At 35.3% G+C, this 19,300-nt stretch overlaps 3 protein-coding genes across 3 annotated transcripts; 1 reads left to right on the top strand and 2 right to left on the bottom strand.

The window, feature by feature from the left end:
• The first annotated feature begins 2,399 nt into the window (after positions 1–2,399).
• On the top strand, positions 2,400–3,683 carry LOC132035350 (phytosulfokines 3-like). The gene is made up of 2 exons (XM_059425609.1): positions 2,400–2,572; positions 3,411–3,683. Exons 1-2 carry the CDS (start codon positions 2,471–2,473, stop codon positions 3,549–3,551), a joined length of 243 nt encoding a protein of 80 aa, XP_059281592.1. The 5' UTR covers positions 2,400–2,470; the 3' UTR covers positions 3,552–3,683.
• A 3,488-nt stretch (positions 3,684–7,171) lies between these two features.
• LOC132033493 (protein PHLOEM PROTEIN 2-LIKE A10) lies at positions 7,172–8,741 on the bottom strand. Its single transcript, XM_059423473.1, has 2 exons — positions 8,731–8,741; positions 7,172–8,555 (listed from the first exon to the last, which is right to left on the bottom strand). Exon 2 carries the CDS (start codon positions 8,495–8,497, stop codon positions 7,277–7,279), a length of 1,221 nt encoding a protein of 406 aa, XP_059279456.1. The 5' UTR covers positions 8,498–8,555; positions 8,731–8,741; the 3' UTR covers positions 7,172–7,276.
• Positions 8,742–12,683: 3,942 nt separating this feature from the next.
• LOC132033492 (uncharacterized) lies at positions 12,684–18,356 on the bottom strand. The gene is made up of 3 exons (XM_059423472.1): positions 17,678–18,356; positions 14,150–14,337; positions 12,684–13,848 (listed from the first exon to the last, which is right to left on the bottom strand). The coding sequence occupies exons 1-3, from the start codon at positions 18,207–18,209 to the stop codon at positions 13,312–13,314; spliced, it is 1,257 nt and encodes a 418-aa protein (XP_059279455.1). The 5' UTR covers positions 18,210–18,356; the 3' UTR covers positions 12,684–13,311.
• Positions 18,357–19,300: the final 944 nt, after the last annotated feature.

Below are 19,300 nucleotides of genomic sequence, written 5' to 3'. Positions count from 1 at the left end.
CCCAGACTACATCGTTTTTTGAAAAAAAATCAAACAATATGCACAATATGATAATAAATGTGCCGATTACACTAGGAACTATGAAAATTTGTTTTTTATGTCCAGATTTCAAACAATATGCACAAAATCCTAGTATCATTTTTTGAAAGAAAAAAAAATGTAAGGAAACTAACCTTTCCTAGATGAACAACAATGAACAAAGAACGAGAACAAAGAACGAAAATATGTACGCGAGAAATGAAAACAAAGATCAGTTGAAAATGGTTTATCGTGAAATTTGGGATGGTCGCTAGGTTTTCGGAATAAGAGAATTGGGACGGTGTTTAATTTATGGCTACTTGGCTCTGTTCCGGTCAAAAATGGGTCAAATTAAATATATGACACGGGGCTGTGCGCGCGTGGGATGTCAAGCGCATTTAATAATCGGGGCGAGATATCGGATCGCCACATCAAAGAAAAAGCAGATTTTAATACTGAAAAAAAAATTTCAGGGGGGTAATAGGTCCAACGCAAAGGTTAGGTGTGTAGTTGGCATTTTGGTCAAACGTTGGGGGGTATTTTGACTATTATCTCAACGTTTTTCGGAAAATACCCATCCAAGCCTCACCAACTTCAACCCAACCCCATACCCTCAACCCCACCCACACCCCATTCCCACCCACCCACTCCCCACCCCCCTCCAAAAAAAAAATTTCTTTTGATTTTTTTTTTTGTTTTTTGTTTTTTGCACCCCCACCCCAACCCTCACCAACTCCAACCCAACCCCCATACCCCCATCCCACTCCCACTCACCACCCCTACGCCCCCACCCCCTCTCTCCATTTTTTTTATTTTTTTATTTTTTGCACCACCACCCCCAACCACTCTCTTAACCCATACACCACCCTCCCCCACAACCTACCCCCCCCCCACCCACCCACCCCTCCCATAACATTTTTTTTGAAGTTTTTAATTTTTTTCTAAATTTTTTACACGACCACATCCCCCATCACCCCCTCCCCCCTTGCGTGGAACCCATATATACCAACACCCCCCCCCCCCAACATTTTTTTTTGAAGTTTTTTATTGTCTTTTGCAAGTTTCTACAACCCCAGACACCCCGACGCCCCCCCTACCCAAAATACCCCATCAACCCTTCCAAAAGTTTTAATTTTTAACCACGCAAACATTCAATTTTTATAATTGTCAACTTTTTTTCAATTTTTTTTTGTGGGGGGGGGGGGGGGGGTTGCAAAAAACCAAAACAAATGTCAAAAAAAAAAATTTCAAAAAAAAATATTTTGTGGTGGGGGAAGGTGTGGTGGGGGCGGGGTTTGGGTGCAAAAAACAAAAAATGTCAAAACATTTTTTTCAAAAATATTTTTTTTTGCGGGGCGCGGGGTGAGGGGTAGGGGGTTGGGACGGGGTGAAAAAAACTTTTTTTTCAAAAAAATAATTTTTCTGCCGAGGGGTAGGGAAGGGTAGGGGTGACTTTTTTTTTTTCAAAAAAAATAATTTTTTTCCCGGGGGGTGTGGGAGGGGGTAGGGTGCGGGGTAGGGATGCAAAAAAAAAAATCAACTTTTTTTTTTTTTCAAAAAAAAATAATTTTTTGTGGGGGGGGTAAGGTATGGGTTTTGCTTGGGGGGGGGGGGTGCAAAAATAAAAAATAATGTCAAAGCTTTTTTTTCAAAAAAATTATTTTTTTGGCCGTGGGGGGCGGGGTGGGGTCGGGGTTGGGAGTGCGTGGCTTTGGTGGTTGGGATTGGGTTGAGTGATGGTAGGGTGGTTGGTGGAATGAACTTGCGAACTTATTTTCCCTGCTTTTATTAGGGATGTCATTTTCTCCAATTTTAAGGAAAATGTTTTTCAAAATAAAATGTTTTCCAAAATTTTTGACCAAACGAACATGAGAAAATTGGAAAACATTTTCCGTAAAAATGTTTTCCTCCATACCGAACAAGCATCTGTAAATACATGATACATGTCTGAACACACTTTTATTCTTAAACTACAGTTAATTAATACATATTCTAATCTTAATTTGATACAATCACCTAATTAAAAATCAAAACTTAGATTGTGATCTATAAATTAAAAGCACAAAATAATCTATTGATGCATAACCTACCGTCTTAATATACCAAGATCCCTTATTTGAAGGGTCTTCTTAATTTAAGAATCAAATTAGATAAGCATAGTGATCATCAAATATTCTCTTAATTAGGAATTTATATAATTCCCATCTGTGGCATGTACAAATTTGGCTAGTTCTACTTGCTAACCAATTTATGGAGCAATTGGTTAACAATTTGGCTTATCACACGTCAACATATTAATGATCATAGATAGTCTAAATCCAATCAAATCTTGACAAGCACTATAGAATTAAAGTCCTTTTGCCTATAAATTCTCTTGGGCCATCCTTTAAGTGAACCAAAAAAAGAAGAACAATTTAAAGAATTCAATCTGTGTGGGAAAAAAGAGGAAAACATGGCAAAATTGTGCACTATTTTCATTGTGGCATTTCTTCTTTGCTTCACTCTCACATTTGCTGTTCGTCCTGATTCTTCTGTGCTGAAACCCCAATTTCATGTAAGTCCATCTTCTTATTTTATTTATAGAGACATAATACATAAATAGACTCTCAAATTTGGCTTGAGCAGACAAATATACCTCCAATTTTGGGTGTGCACAACTAAACACCTCAACTTATCTCCACTTTATCGGTTGAATACTCCAACTTACAAAATGAACATCTACTGGCACATCAGTGCCACGTCAGCATTTGTGTTTATGAGTTCAACTTTATACAAGTTGAAGTGTCTATTTGTGCATATCCAAAATTGGAGGGCATACTTGCCAGCTAAGGTCAAGTTTGAGGCCTGTTTATGTATCGTGCCTTATTTATATACTTCAAGATTTTACTGATTTTTTTTTTTTCATTTATAGTTTCTTGATTTTCAGTTTATTTTTTGTGCTTTTGTAACCCATCTATGTGATTTCATAGGGTATAATCAGTCCTAGCTAGCACCAGGATAAAAGAGGCTGATTATGGTTATGGTGGGCTAAAACAACTCAAAAATACTTCTATCGCCTGTTTTGGGTGACCCGCATTGTTTTTATCAAAAAAAATTATATCATTAAGAATTTTCAACGCCTTAAAAGCAGATTCCTTTTCTTAATTGCATTATTATTGTATATTAGCTGATTATAACAAGTTATATTTTATATCCTAAGGTACTATCTTGGGCTCACTATAGACGGTGGTTATATGTTGCGGGTTATTTTAACCTGATGTTTACATTGTTGATGAGCATAAATTAATTGAGTGAAATGGATACAGAAAATTTATATAGCCGATTCCAACTTATTTGAACTAAATTTATAGTTGATTAATTAATTGATTGATGGTGTTTTGTCTTATGAGCAGGTTGCAAGTGAGGAGAAAATTGAGAATAATGAAGCAAAATGTGAAGGAGTGGAGGAAGCTCAGTGTTTGAAGAGGAGGACAATGGAAGCTCATCTTGATTACATTTATACTCAGAGTAACAACAACAATAATCATCCATGATTTAAGACCTTTTTTGTGTTTTAACTATAAAATCCTCTTTTAATTAATAACTATGAAAGGGGTTGTAATAACAGTCGGTGATAATAATAATAATAATAATAATAAATAAAAAAAAAAAAAAAAAACTTCTGCCTAGTTCTCTGTTTTTGGTACTATTGTTTTTTATTTTCCTCCTCTTTTATCCCTATACGTTTAGCTAAATTTCTATTTGGATTAAATTGAACTTTCATCTAAGTACGCGCTAATTAATTAGTATCAGAGAGTGATACTAATTAATTGTTAAGTTTAGCCGTATTGTTAATTAACAAGCTCCAAAAGTTTATTACATAACTCTATTTTTCTCACATTTTGTACTTCGACGTTTGTATATGCGTGTGATAATTTTGATACATAAAATGTGCAATTGCTCAACCAACTCAAATTTGGGCGAGTTGGATGAGTTGTGTATTTTTCACTTTCTTTTGACTTTATGTTTTGGCATAATTAACAAAAGAGAGAACAATTTTCAACTGGCCCAACAATTACCGAAAGGTTATTAGATATTCAAACTCGTGACACTATAATTCTAATTATGATATCTTGGTTATTAATTGTCACCTTGAAGAGGGTGAGTGGTATACTCTTTCAATGATTTTAGAAAATGACTATAAACCAAATCAACCCATTTAAAAAGTCTGGTCAACATTTGCTACATCATCTCACTCTATAAATTCACTAGAGAGTTCAAATAGAACGATGAAAAACTTACAACCAAACGGTCTTAAGAGTTCACAGTAAGGTATAACTCTGATTTAAATGTACAAGAACTTATAAATTTTTCTACGGGCCAGCTTGCGCGCACTTCGACTAATTTTACGGGATACCATCTCTACTGGAATCGAACCTGAGACCTCATGATTCTCAACTAACTTCGTTGACCACTAGGCTACACCCTTGGATTCAGAACTTATAGTTAGCAACTCAATTATAGAGCTAGAAATTTTTTAAAAGAAATGGAAAAGTAGTTTTGAGTTGGATAGGTAAGTTATTACTCATTCTTCAGCTTGCATTGTGTGCATCAACTATAATCTTTGGTCATGCACTTAATTTGCTATTGAAAAATAGCTTATGTGTCACTACTGTTCATGAGTGTGAACTCACTTATCACTCATAAATTCCAGATTCTATCAATGTAAACAAGGGAAGAAATTAAGGAAGATTCTCAATCTAAGACTTTGAGAAGACCATTGTCTGCAGTAAAAAAGGCAGGTGGTTAAAGAAATTTGAACATCTTTTTGTTCACATTCTTTTCATACTTTAGCCGGTTAATGTCCACCCTACAAAATTAGAGTCAAATGAAACTAGTAGAGCAAATCTGCACAAAATTTAGCATACTTGTGACCGTTCTTTACTCTTTCCTGCTTCATCGTGATATTAATGGAGTACTTATTTATACATAGTAAAGAATCAGAGCATCTCCCAAAACCTTATAACAGGGCGGAGCCAGAGGGGTGCCAACAAAATGTTTTTTTTTTTTCCGGCATATATATAGGTTGGTGAATCCCTTGACATAAGAACCTTTTTTTTTAATCCCCTTTCCTAAATTCTTGGCTCCGCCACTACTTATAATGATGATTGGAGTAGTTCAAACGCTTTATAAAATTCTTTTAAGTACCCTTAATCTTATACACCCGATGTGAAATATTAAGACTGCATAAAGAGAATAGCAATGGGATTGCTATTGAGTGGAAACAGTTCATTTAATCTCTTTCCCATACACTTAAACTGTATTAACATTATCGTCGATTCTGAGTTCTCAGAATAAACACTGAGAGAAGAATCTGTAGATAAATGCAGCATATACGAAGTACATGGGATATACTAGCCACAGTAGAAGAGCATGTAACTCTATGTTAGCACTATTAACAGAGCAAGGAACTTGGTAATGAAGGTGGATCTTGCTTAATGTGCACTTTCGTGCTTGATAAAGAGCAGCATATGCTGTAACTGATCTTGTAGTGGCATGTGACCAGAAGAAAAAGAGCACCAATCATACTGGGGCAACAAAACTTACACTCATTCAATGTTGGTTCATTCTGCTATGCTACGGACATTTTGGTAAACCAATTAACACTTCAAAATCATCTTCTGTTTTAAGAGGAAAGCAAAATCTCGTTCGTCATCAATTAACTTATACTGAATGATTGCTCATTGTATCAACTCCATTTAGCTTCCTGAAGGACAACAAGAGCTGACTGCAGCCATAAAGAACTAAATGAAGATGCATTAACACAAATCATGTCAAGATCACGGAGAACAGAGTTTTGATTTTTACCAATTTCAGGTCAATGACAACATTCAGTTCAAATCAGTAAGTTAACGGAAATGGAAGAACTCCTAACTTCATAAAGACCCAAGACTATGCAAAGTTTAATTAAAAAAAGGGCAGCCCGGTACACTAAGCTCCCGCTATGCGCAGGGTCCGGGGAAGGGCTGGACCACAAGGGTCGATTGTATGCAGCCTTACCTTGCATTTCTGCAAGAGGCTATTTCCACGGCTCGAACCCGTGACCTCCTGGTCACATGGCAGCAACTTTACCAGTTACGCCAAGGCTCCCCTTCAACTATGCAAAGTTTAATGAAATTGATAAATAACATTTTCCCAGATTGTCATCAAACAAAACAATTAAATTAAAAAGAATTCACTTCACCCACCCCCCCCCCCCAACCCCGCCCGCCCCAAAACCCAAGTTCCTTGTCTAGATGAAGGAAGAAGTGGTTCTGTCATATGTTTGAATATCTCACAGTCGAAAATGCTTATTAAGAGTCACCAGATTTTTATTTTTTTTTTCTTTTTTTGATAAGGTAAATAATTTTATTGACAATTGGGGAAACTCCGTATACAAGCCATATACCAAAGAAGAGAACCTACATCAAAATATGGTTCTCAAGAAAAGAGGTCCAATCCTCTATACTATAGGAACAGTTCAAACGAGAGTCACCAGATTGTACAGAGGCTTAATGCAGATAAGAGATATCTTTTAGATTTTAAAGGTTAAAAAGTGTAGCATTCATGATAGTGATGAAGTAGAAAACAATGGAAGTAGAGTAAAACAACAGCGAGAGATTTAAAGTTATCCATCCAAGACGATATTCGACATCCTCAACACTATAAATTTATACTGAGTTCCCTTCCCAAAAATAAAAGGAAGGAAATAAATCTTGAGACCAAGCACAGGAATGCCAACCCCCATATAGAGAACTCTAATAAGCAATCACATCTTCATAACTAATATGATGCAGGATAAACTACCAGATATCCATGCATCATTCTCCTTCGTTTAATTTGAAAAGGATCGTTAATTTTAGTAAACAAGAAGTTCAGCTTTTCATGAAATAGTATTATAAGAGCAACAGAGAAATATATTGATCAGATTGTACTCTCCAAGATACTTTGCCTTATAAATATTTACATATAAACCATAAAATTGTAGAAAGTTGAGAGTCACATGAACATTTATCTCCAATTTTACTTTATTTGATCAGATAATGAAGATCAAATACTTCCAATATCAAGCCAACATGTGCATCTGGAAGATAAAAGAATCTTCCATAGAAAATGCGCAGCATAAAGGGCAAAATGAAAGAAACTGTCCTCTAAATTATAGGTGTAACAAATGCATGTACATATAGACTACAGAACATATAAGCTTCTAAGACATTAGATCAAATGAGATCAATAACTTTTAGGCAGGCAATAAAGCATGAGTACTGCCAAGAATATGTAAAAATAATGCAAGGCATACTGTAAGAATTACATAAGATTTAGTGTTGACGTAAGTGATGACATCCAGCCCTCTCTCCACAACTTCTTCGTGAACAACATTAACACTTCTTTTCATGCTCTCTGATAGCTTCCAAGTGAAAAACTCCGCGATGGATCTAACGGTTTCAAATGTCACCCTGCCAGTCACGTCAAGCACAAACCTCCTATTGCTTGGAACCGCTAATGTTGTTGACACACTAGTCAGCCATCCATTACTTTGTTGATCTATCGGTTGACTCGAATCTGGCACTTTCTCAAAAGCCTTTTCACTTTCTTGAGTTAAATATTCACTTTGATCAGCAATCGAACAAGCAGAGTTAGAATTCATGACTTGGTGAGATGTCTTCACCAGTGTTTCAACAGCCCCATTACATACAGAAACTAGAAAGTCCTTCACATTAGCTTGATGCTTCGGATTGGTTAACCCAGAAAACATCTCATCATAAACATTTATATGCATTGTTTTATCAAGGTAAACAGCAACAGCAGTGCTCACAAATGTCTGGATACAATCAGCTATCACTAGTTTACATCTATCATTACAAACAATATCCACCCATCTCGGCACTGCTGATGAACTTGACTGGTAATTCCCATTCAACCCCTCATCTGATCCACTATTCGAATAAAAACCCAACACCAAGTTCCTAGCAAAGCTACCAACAACAACAGAAACAAATCCAGTCCCAACAGTACTCATCATTTTATCCATGACCTTATCAGCAAGATTCGGCCTACCAACCTCCTCGATTTCGCCCTTATTTTCACTCCCATATCCCCTTAAAATCCCAACTGTTAAAGCCTGGGAAAGTCTAATCATAGAATTGGTAAATTCCTCAGATCTTGCAATTTTAGATAACTGTCTCAAACTTCTAGGAATTTCATTAGAATCAGACTGCAAAAACTCCTTTAAATCTTTTGACACAACACTAACAGCTTCAGAAGAATCAGAGACCATTTCAGCCATTGAAATAAAAGCTCCCAATAACCTCATAACCCTCTTTCTTTTCTTCACTACAGATGGCATGTGATATACTCTATATGCACCATAACTAGATAAACCAACTAATCCAAAAAGAATTATCCATTTCCTCTTCTTTTGTGCATAGTTCAAACTTTTCTTCACCAATTCAAGATCCATCTAAATATTCAAACTTTACACAATACATAAACAAACCCCACTAATAAACTTCAATACACTACCTGAAAAACCCAGGAAAACTGCTTTCTTTCTTTTTTTTTTTTTTTTTTTTTTTTTTTTGCACAATTGAAATTTCAAGAAAACTCCCGAAAGCTCAAATTGTGGAAACCCAACAATAAAAGATTAAAACTTTATACAATACTAAGCAAACCCCACCAATAAACTTAGATAACTAAGCTGAGAAACCCAAGAAAACTCTGTACTTTTTTATTTTTGGACAGTTGGAATTCAAGAAAATTACCTAGAGCTCAAATTCAGGAAACCCAACAATGAAAGATTGAGACTTTATACAATACATAAGCAAATCCCACTAACAAACTTCAATCACTAAGCTAATAAACCCAAGAAAAATCTGTTTTTTTTTTTTTTCTTCAAGAAAACTACCTAGAGCTCAAATTGAGGAAACCCAACAGTGAAAAACTGAATCTTTAAAGATACCAACAATATGGTTATAAACATGAATTTCAAAGATCGAGGTACCTAGGGTTTTGTATCTGATTTCTGACACAATTGAAAAATCAATGACCAATTGATTATTAATAGTAATAAAGGGAACAATGATTTTTCAATTGATTTGAAGAAAAATATTGAAAGGGTCGTTAAGGTAACTAACCTGTGACGATTGTTATTTGTAAAGAATGGAAATGGGAGAAGTTTAGTGGCTGTTTGGATTTACAAAGTAATGCTGAGTGGGCTATTTTTGTTTGTTTGTTTCTAGGAAATTTATTTCCAACCAGGAAAAACATAAAAAAATGAAAGGGAATTTTGAGTGGAAATTATAATTTGGGGAAAAAAAAAAGGGATGAGATTTTTATTTTTGGAAATTGAGAGGAAAATTATGGGAAAGTTTATCTGATTTTTGGGGATGTGGAATATCCCAAGGAGTAGTGTCTTTTTTAAATACTAGCCGGCCATATTTGCACGTAACATCCACGTGACTTTGATTTACTTACACGAATATTATTTTATGGCTTGAATTCTGGTTGGTTGGTTTAATTTATTGCTTATATAAGCAAACTTTTGTAAATGACATAATGGATTTCGGATCTCTCTGTTATTTTCTTTCAACAACCATACTAAAAAGGAAAAAAATATTAAAATGATTTCACACGTGATAGAAGTTTTATTTTTAGGTTGTTAGAAGATCTAAAAGGACTAAATCGAAGTTTGAAAATGCAGATACCGGGAATAGAAACAAAGTCAGAATTTTTAGTTTATATGTTCTTATGATTTTTTTTTTTTTTTAGCTTAATGGTTATGAAGTAGGTTATTTGGATATATCAAATGAATCTGTAAACACACATACCGAATTTGAGTTAAAGTTACTAAGTTCCGTTGAACGCGTAATTACTGATGTGGCTCCGTCCTGACCATGAATTGATTTTTATTACGTCGTACTGAAAATTAGCACTTAAAAGGAATTCTTAAAATTAATATCATTGGTTAGTGCATGTGGTTACGAATAACAAGATTGGACATTTGAATTAATATTTGAATTCTGATTGAGGTACGATAATTCTGTTTGGTCTTTCGACAACCCAACAAAAATAACTAAAGTATTCAATGAGCTCCAACAACCTAACCAAGTGATAGAGAACTTAGCTGATTTCGAACTAGAAAAAAAGCTATCAAATAAAAGTTTGAGAGTTGCTAAATTGCCACACTATAATTTTAAATTAAGATAAAACCTAGAAATGGCGTTAAGTACCATATTTATGTAAAAATCACTATAATCTATATTATATAATTTTAAATTAAGATAAAGTGCATTGAAGAAACTTACCTACTTTCTTTCCAAGCTACTAGAAAAAAAGATAGAAATGAAACTTTCATTAAATCTCGTTCCATCCCAATTCGTTGAAGATAAATTATTAAATTAGTGGACTACGTGAATAATCATATAAATTTACTCCCCAACGTTTTTCCCGATCATTGTGGCTAAAATAAATTGATTAAACTAAATTAAATAGATCTTTGATCCGTAAAAGTTTCACTTCCAAAATTTTACTTAAGAATGAAAGTGCATTGAAGAAACTTACCTACTTTCTTTCCAAGCTACTAGTAACTTTCGAGCCATTAATGCGGGCGGTAGTTGGAGATTTTAATAAAACTTTCACATTTGGTTCCCCCTAAATCTCGTTCCATCCCAATTCGTTGAACATTCCAATTATACTGTGGTTAATTTCTTGAACATTAGCGGACTACGTCAGTACAATTTTAAATTGAATTTAGATTTCTCAGAAATTACTAAACGATAACTACACTTCTGTGAATACATCCCCAACGTTTTTCCGAGTGTGTCTTACTCCCTCCGGTTAAAAAAAAGCTTGTCCTCTTTTAATTTTCTATAGTGCAGGTATTATAATTGGATATCGGATTACGGGTTAAATTTTAATTAATTAGAGATAATTTAAAATAGACCCCGATAAAATGGTGACAACCCCCCCCCCCCAAAGTATAATGAAAATTTTAATTAATTAGAGATAATTTAAAATAGACTCACTTGTCCCTCTTGTTAAAAAAAATATGTAATTTGATTAAACTACCCCTAATTAAATAGGCATTGAGATTTGATCACATAACACTTTTAAAATTCTTAATTGGGACAATTTATTTATACACGACAGCGTACTTGAAAGATAAGGTTAATTGTTTCTTGATTTAATATTCAAAGTTTGCTCTTGGACACTTTTTTTTACCAAAAAAAAAAAGGAATTAAGTTCTTTCTTTTGATCCGAGGAGTAACATTTTAAACTTGGAGCCCGTTTGGATTGGCTTATAAGCCATTTTAAACTTTTTGAGTGTTTGGCAAATTAAAAAATGCTTAAAATAAGTTAAAAAGTGCTTAAAATAAGCCAAAGGGAATCAAAAATACCTCTCTACTTTGGGAAAAGGATTAAAAATATCCTCAATTATAAATTTTGGTCAAAAATACTCTTTTCTTTGGAAAAAGGGTTAAAAATATCCATTACAAAGTTTTCAAAATATATCCTGTCCTAACCAATCCGCCAGATAGAGAACTTAGCTGATTTCGAACTAGAAAAAAAGCTATCAAATAAAAATTTCACTTCCAAAATTTTACTTGAGAATGAAAGAGCATTGAAGAAACTTACCTACTTTCATTATAAGCTAGTAACTTTCGAGCCATTAATGCGGTAGTTGGAGATTCTGATAAATCTCGTTCCATCCCAATTCGTTGAATATGTCCAATTATACTTTTGTTAATTTCTTGAATATAAGAGGACTGCATCAATACAACTTTTAATTGAATTTAGATTTCTTCGAAATTATACAATAATTACACTTCTATAAGATGCAATTTCTTCGTACCAAAGCGACAAATGAGCACTCATTAAAAATTGATCAAATTCAAATTTGTTTGACTTTCAAACAGCGAAGTGGCAAAGCATCTTAAATGTGTAACTACAGGTATTTGACTACTTAGTAACATTTCCTTGTTACGAAGCATATGAACTTCAAAATTTGCAAAAAGAAAAAGCATGTATAAATTTTCTCTATAAATACATGCATATCTAATGGAAACTGAACAATAAGTTTGTTGGTTCAGTAACGCAGGTACAATAACTTTGATTTAGGGTCCATCTTATATTTGACCATTACAAGAGAGAAAAGAATTTGATAGTGTAAAAACCTTTCCAACTATTGAACAAATGGATGCGAAAAAGTAAAATCTTCAGTTCTTTTCATCTGTACTGTTATGTTATATGGTACCCAATGAAGAGTCTTATGTAACCTCTACTTGTATGTTTGATTCACTTTAAATTTGCCACAGGTGTGATATTTGACGATTCTTTGCATCATAAGGCGTACGTAAACACCAACGGTAAAAGTAAAAATCATTGAAGGAATTCTGGATAGCAAGAACATTCGGTATAAAGAAATGCATGCTGTGTGATTCTTATGTCCTGCGAATTTTGATGGAACAGCAGATAAAAGCAAAGAGACATGAAAAAAGTTTCATTTTGCTGTAGCAAATCATTTTTAACTCACAATTACACCCTTGAGAGAAAAAAGAGCAGGCTTGTGTAGTCAATAGCATACCTGGCTAATTTGTAGCTGCAGCCTGCATGGTAGTAGCATAAATGCATTTCAAGATGAGGAAAGATTAATAACCAAATAGGATATTCTTCAATATGCAATAACAAAAATATTCCTTTCATCGGGGAGAAATGTCACACTTCCTTATATGACTCCCCACTATATCCATTGCCTTGTTAATGGGCAAGGTCAAGCTGTAAGAGACATTCATGTATATGTACAAATACAAACACAGTTTTGAGAATTAGCAATCATGCCCTGCCCAGGTCACGATTAAGCTAATGACCTCAAAACACACAAAGAATGAAGGAGATGTATGCTGCTTAAACACACAAAGAATGAAGGAGATGTATGCTGCTTATTGCCTTACACTATACTGTGCAAGTAAAGAAGCATATTGTGATCCATTTTGTGAGGTTCAAGAGATGATGAGAATCTAGGATCACCAACGTCAAAAAGTGAGACCCACAACTTGTGATAACTGTGAGAAGCGGAGATTGCACAATCACTACACAACTCAGGAAGTGCTAACTTCTGCAAGCCAGAACAGGTTAAGATGCAGCTTAACATGCCTGAACCATGGAGAAACTGAGAGTTAGCATTTTTTTTGCTAGGAGCCCCAGATTACTTGGAGGTTGGCATGCAGGCGGGTTCACCTAAAATAATTAAGAATCTTCAGGCAGCTGAAGATAAATTCACGAGACATTGAGTTTTGTGCTATAATCTATTGACACTGATTTGGGTTTTATAGGCATTGGATAATCAGTATCATCTTCAAGATCACTAAACGAAACATCCTCCTCATTCACAATAGCAGAAATTGTGTAACCCTCTAACTCTGAATTGTCTTTCAGCCAGTCATCCTCATGCTCATCATAATCAAACATTGGTGGTATAAAAGATGGGCCAGCTACCACCTCCTTTTCAATGATTTTGCTTGGAGGATCTTCTTCAATAACTGCCTTGTCAATAAATTGGATCTCCGTATTTTCAATTGAGTGTTTCTCAGTTTCAGCGTCAGAAGCGGTGTGGCAAGTTGGAGGTTCAAAAGAAAATGCTCTTGGGAGCACAGCATATCTAGAGTGAGCATCTTCAGATGAGTTGGATTCAAAGTCTCCACGCGGTGAATACGTGCTCTCCTTTGCTTGAAATGTGCCTATGCCAAACCAATCTGACTCGGGTTTTGTTTTCTTTTGCAACTCTTGCATCCACATAGCCCTTGCCTCCACAAGCTAAAGAAGTGACCAAACAAACAAAAAACAAAAAGTTAGTACACATAGACAGCTCATGTAATCAAAGGTCTTGATAGAAGTTGTATCTCTAGAACTGCTTTCCAGATACCCCACTATTAGTTCTCTCTGCCCCCCAAAAAAGAAAAATCTTCTTCCTGATTCCAATTCCAAAAGCTGTTTCATTAAATGCCAAAATACAGAAGAAATTAGAGGTAAGAGATAGCGCTTGCTGATCCTCATCATGATTGTGCAACTCAACGCAATGATGATTCTGTAAGCAGGCAGCGTAATATTAACAAACCTGAGGTGTAGACAAAAGCTCAGCATCGTGCTTGTTCAGTCTTGAGTAAAGCAGAACAAAATAGACCATCCAAAAGAAACCTTCACTCAAATGTGCAGGGCAAAGTTCAAATCTGAGAGCAGCTAGTCTCGGCGTTAGACGTTCAACAGCATATGCATGCCTCTGTTGGGCATCAGACAGCTCAAAATCTATAAAAAAATAAAAAAAAAGGAGAGAGAAACTCAATTAAAGTAAATCTTCTCCTTAAGATCCCATCATCATCAGTTTTTCACCATTAAGTGACAACAACAACAACATACCTAGTGTAATCCCACAAGTGACAAAACAGTATCATACAACAGATGACTTAAAAAGTGATCTTTCCTTGCTACATGGTTACCAAGTATTAACTCCGTCCAAATTGATATGACACACTAATAATAACACTTCAAAATGTAAATAATGACACATGGCAAGGGGTCATTGACAGGTGCAACAAAAAGCTATCTCCTTGGAAAAAGCAATATCTATCCCTTGGGGGTAGGCTGACTTTGATCAATAGTGCCTTAGATGGAATTCCAACTTAGACTATGTCTCTGGTTTGTATGCCTGATACAATAAGCAGTAAGTTGGATTCCATTAGAAGACATTTTTATGGGATGGAAATGTAACTAAGAGAAAGACTCGCCTGGTTAAGTGGGAGGTGGTCACTGAAGACAAGAAGAAAGGCGGAATGGGAGTGAGGAATTTAAAGTTACACGATAAAAGTTTGCTTTTGAAATGGTTATGGAGATACGGCAGGGGAGGTGAAGAGGTCTGGCAAATTGATGCTATTTATGAAAAAAAGAAGGGTTGGAGACAAAATCCCAGCTCAATTGAAACAGTGTGGGGAAGTCCGGAAAAAAATAAGTGAAAGCTGGTATGAATTCTTACAGTATACAAAGTTGGAGGTTGGTAATGGTGCTCGAATCAAGTTCTGAATAGATATTTGGAATGGGCATGAGAGCTTGAAGAATAAATATCCAGATTTATTTGGATGTGCATTGAATAGAGAGGGTCATGTTGCAGATTCGATCCAACTTCAGGTTGGCATGTCACTTTCAGGAGGAATTTGAATGATTGGGAGGTGATTAGCTTTTGTCAATTGCTTCAACAACTCAACACTAGCCAAATTGAACTGAATAGAGAAGACAGATTAGTTTGGATAAATAGCAGGGACAAGATTTTCAGTAAACAATTGCTATGAAATGCTACTTCATCAGAATAGCCAGGAAGTTTGAATTGGCCATGGAAGATGATTTGGAAAACCAAGGCACCTGTGAAAGCAGCCTGTTTTGGTTGGTTAGCAGCTAGAGATGCTTGTCTTATACAGAACAAATTGCAAGAAGAGGCTTTCCGTTGTGCAGCAGATGCTACTTCTGTAAGAATGAGGAGGAAACTGTTGAACACTTATTCATTCATTGTGAATTTTCAAGACAGTGTTGGGAGCTTTTTCTTTCTATCATGGGAGTATCTCTGGTTATACCTCAGAAAATTAGTACTCTGTTCGAGATCTGGCAGGCTCAGGGAATTAAAAGAGAAAAAGAGAACTGAAGAAGATATGGAGGACAATTCCCATCTGTATATTGTGGACTGTTTGGTTGGAAAGAAATAAGGCATGCTTTGAAGGAAAGATGGTGCAGATTCCTAGAGTCAAGAACAAATGCATCAAAAATCTATTCTTTTGGTGTTCCAATAGTACCATAGATAGGATGGATCATTATTTGGAATTTCTATATTTCTTAGGGGGTAATATGTAGTGTGACTGATGTACTTTGCATATGTACCAGCTTGGTACCTGATGAATAAAAGACTTTACTTATCATAAAAAATAAAAATAAAAAAAAAATAAAAAAACTCCCTCGTTCTTCACATTTTATTTGACACTATTGATCGGATATGCAGTTTAAGATGTTAATTTGTTTTGTGTCTAAAATTTGAACAGTTTGATGAATTTGAATTGAGCCGAGGGTCTTTCGGAAACAATGGTCCTTTGGTAGGAGTGTCTAAACCCTCCCCGGACCCGCGTTGTGAACAGTTTGATGAATTTGAACTTGTGCAAGGTGTATATACTAACATTAATTATTAAATGGTATCGAACCCCTTAACACGTCCACAAATAGGAAGAGTTCCATATAAATTGCAATGGAGAGAGTAATATTTTACACAATGTTCACAAAACTGAAAGTATAAATTCATTTAACCATACAGATTTAAAAAATTTATGTGATATTTCGTCTGTCAGATTAAGTTTGTAGCTATGACTTTTAACAATTTCTTTCAACGGTAGTTACAAATGGACATGCCAAAAATGAAGTTAAACATTGTGTTCGTGTGCTCGCAACTCTTATCACATATTATGTGATTTAAAGAGTGACAGATATGAATTCCAAGGAACAAAAGAAGGTACAAAAACTATCTACCAAAGGCAGTTATCTTGACTACTTGATCTTTGGAAGTAAATCAAAATCTCCGTCCAACCAATGGCATGATATGTCACTGCATTGATGTTTTAATTCTTTCAAACAACTGCATAATCAACTTAAGGAGTGCTATAAGCTCCATTAGCAATTTTAGTTTACCTACTTGATATTTTAGGCCGCCTAAAAAGAATGACCTCTTCCCTTAAATGGCCAAGTCTAACATATTAAATACGTCAATCACATGCATTACCGTGTTATAATGTGAATATGATTGAGACATTAATACCAATTTCACATTTCCAAACCGTAAAAGGGTCATATTTCTAGCGAAACTCAAATACAAAAGTTCATTCAAGCCTTCTTCTATAATTCTATTAATCGTCGTGAAAAGGCTGTCAGCCAATTTTAGAACAAGGGAGTACATGTTATCGAGGACCATCACTTTTCATTAAAGTATCCAATATGCACTGAACACTGCCTTCAATTGGGTCAACATTCGTGTTTATTTAAATTGTTGATAGGCTTCTTTTTCTTTTTTTTTTTTTTCTTTTTTTTAATGACATGGGAACCCGCAGCCGCTACCCTTCGGGTGCGCACAGGGTAAACCCAACTCCTGTGCAATAGCTCACAAACCACACAGGAGAGATAACCTACACTAGGCAAGCCCCGTGCGATGAGCTCGACCCAAAAGGCAAATCCCTATTGTCGTAGGTAGGGGTTTCGAACCTGAGACCTCCATTATGAAAGCCTCATGCTCAACTAACTGAGCTACCCTTGCGGGTTTGATAGGCTTCTTTGTTTCCACTTCCATTTCTAAGTTATCATCTCCTCTTTTATTCTTTTTTTCATTTTGACACCTATATGCACCAGAGAAATCAATGTTGATAGTTCAGGCAGGAAAAGAGAACATCTGATAGTTGGTTTGGTGAAACTCGCAAAAAAAAAAAAAAATGATAATTTAGGTGTGTTTTATACCAATATGTCAAACTTTATACAGTGTAGCATCGATCATATCCAAAACCTAGACAATCAATTAACCAAAAATGTGACAAAATAATAATATAATGAGGGAGGAAGAAATACAAACCATCAAATTCGTCTTCATCAGCAAAGGGAAAATCCAACCAAGTCTCTGGATGATGACCTATATTCGTAGCGAAAGCTAACACTTCCTCTGTAACTCCAACAGCATCACCTTGATATTCCTCCTCCAATCCAGCAATAGCATCATCACCTTCCATATCCTGATAATAATCACCTCCATCGGATCCATCAATCAATTCGGGTTGATCAATCCGGTCCCCATCCGACCCGAACAGATCCGACTTTCTCGGCGGTAATGGCGGCGGAGGAGGTGGTGGAGGAGCGAGAAATGAAGCCACGCCCCATATTTGGCGCGTTAGGGTTTCCTTCAATTCAGATAAATCCTCCTTCACACCGCGATTATCATTGTCAATATCGTTATTATTGGATCGTTCGTCTAAATCGATTTCCTCGTAGATGGATGTATCTTCGTCAACACGCGCTACGACGTCGTTTGGGGAATTGTGTTTGAATTCTTCTTCTTCTTCTTCGTCGAGACGGAGAGTGTTGGAAATGGAACGAGCAAGCCATGACATGGCTACGCTTTACGCTGTCGTTTTTTATCGGATCGAGGAAGAACAACAAGGAACGGAGAGACTTGTTTGAATTTTGAAATGTTCTTTTTTTTTTTTTTTTTTTTTTTTCCCAGTTGCTGATGATTGATGGTTGATTTTTGTGTTTTCGTTTTTGTTTTTGTTTTTTTTTTTGTTTGACAAATATGATCCCTTATATTTGAGGGTAGGTTCAAAATAGTCCCTTAAGTATGTACTTCACAGTTTTTAAGTTTGTCAAAAGTTAAAATATTTATCTCCATCAGGCGTCAACTAGTTACCCAACTCTTTTTGTTATATTTGGCGAAAACAATCCTAAAATATGCATCACAAAAAGTTATACTAGACTCTAAAGAACTACTATAAAAATTGTAGAAATTACACTTCGAAATACTTGCACCCGACTTTAAGAATAAAAAATACTATTTTCTTCGTCCTAATTTATATGACACTTTTTCCTTTTTTAGTCAGTCCTAAAAAAAATGACACATATTTATATCTAGTATTAATGTAACTCAAAAATTTTCATTTTACCCTTAATAAAATGATTTTTAGCAACAAAAATTTCTTTGGCTTGTTTTAGACCTCAAAATTCAAAAATCTTTCTTTCTTTCTTAAACTTCGGGTCAAGTCAAACACTTTCATATAAATCGGGATGAAGAGAGTATAATATAGCAGAAAATATTAAAAAATTACCTCTGGATGTAAGGTCCCTCTAATTTTCTTTTATTCATCGTTCCCATCAAATCTGACTGGCAGAGTTAGGTAAATATTTGATGAGACTAAATGTGTTAACCTTTTTGGCAAATTTAAAGGACCAAAACTGTTAAGTGCATACTTAAGGTATTAGTTTAGACCTATCCTCAACCATAAGGGACCATTTTTGTAAGTTTCTCAAAATTTTGGTATCGAAGTGACGTGGATTTGGGGCCCTACCTAGTCAATAGTGGGACCGACCGTATGAGCTTATCTGGTAGGTGACTTGTAATGGTTCTGTCTTCTTTGGCTCATTCGGTAATGACAATTGGGGCATGGATCCCACTAACCGTGGAGAAATTAATTTTTCTTTTTATTTA

The sequence above is a fragment of the Lycium ferocissimum genome, chromosome 10, assembly GCF_029784015.1.
Source record: "Lycium ferocissimum isolate CSIRO_LF1 chromosome 10, AGI_CSIRO_Lferr_CH_V1, whole genome shotgun sequence".
Lineage (NCBI taxonomy): Eukaryota > Viridiplantae > Streptophyta > Magnoliopsida > Solanales > Solanaceae > Lycium > Lycium ferocissimum.
Note: the sequence above shows the minus strand (reverse complement) of the source record. Positions and strands in the feature narration are given on the sequence as shown.

What these genes read in the sequence shown, in the direction of transcription:
- LOC132033493 (XM_059423473.1), bottom strand. Translation starts at nt 8,497, where the DNA reads ATGGATCTTGAATTGGTGAAGAAAAGTTTGAACTATGCACAAAAGAAG.
- LOC132035350 (XM_059425609.1), top strand. Translation starts at nt 2,471, where the DNA reads ATGGCAAAATTGTGCACTATTTTCATTGTGGCATTTCTTCTTTGCTTC. An exon ending in TGCTGAAACCCCAATTTCAT is followed by an intron (nt 2,573 to 3,410) that starts GTAAGTCCATCT and finishes TCTTATGAGCAG; the next exon opens with GTTGCAAGTGAGGAGAAAAT.
- LOC132033492 (XM_059423472.1), bottom strand. Translation starts at nt 18,209, where the DNA reads ATGTCATGGCTTGCTCGTTCCATTTCCAACACTCTCCGTCTCGACGAA. An exon ending in TGATGAAGACGAATTTGATG is followed by an intron (nt 14,338 to 17,677) that starts GTTTGTATTTCT and finishes ATTTTTTTATAG; the next exon opens with ATTTTGAGCTGTCTGATGCC. An exon ending in AGCTTTTGTCTACACCTCAG is followed by an intron (nt 13,849 to 14,149) that starts GTTTGTTAATAT and finishes TCACTTCTTTAG; the next exon opens with CTTGTGGAGGCAAGGGCTAT.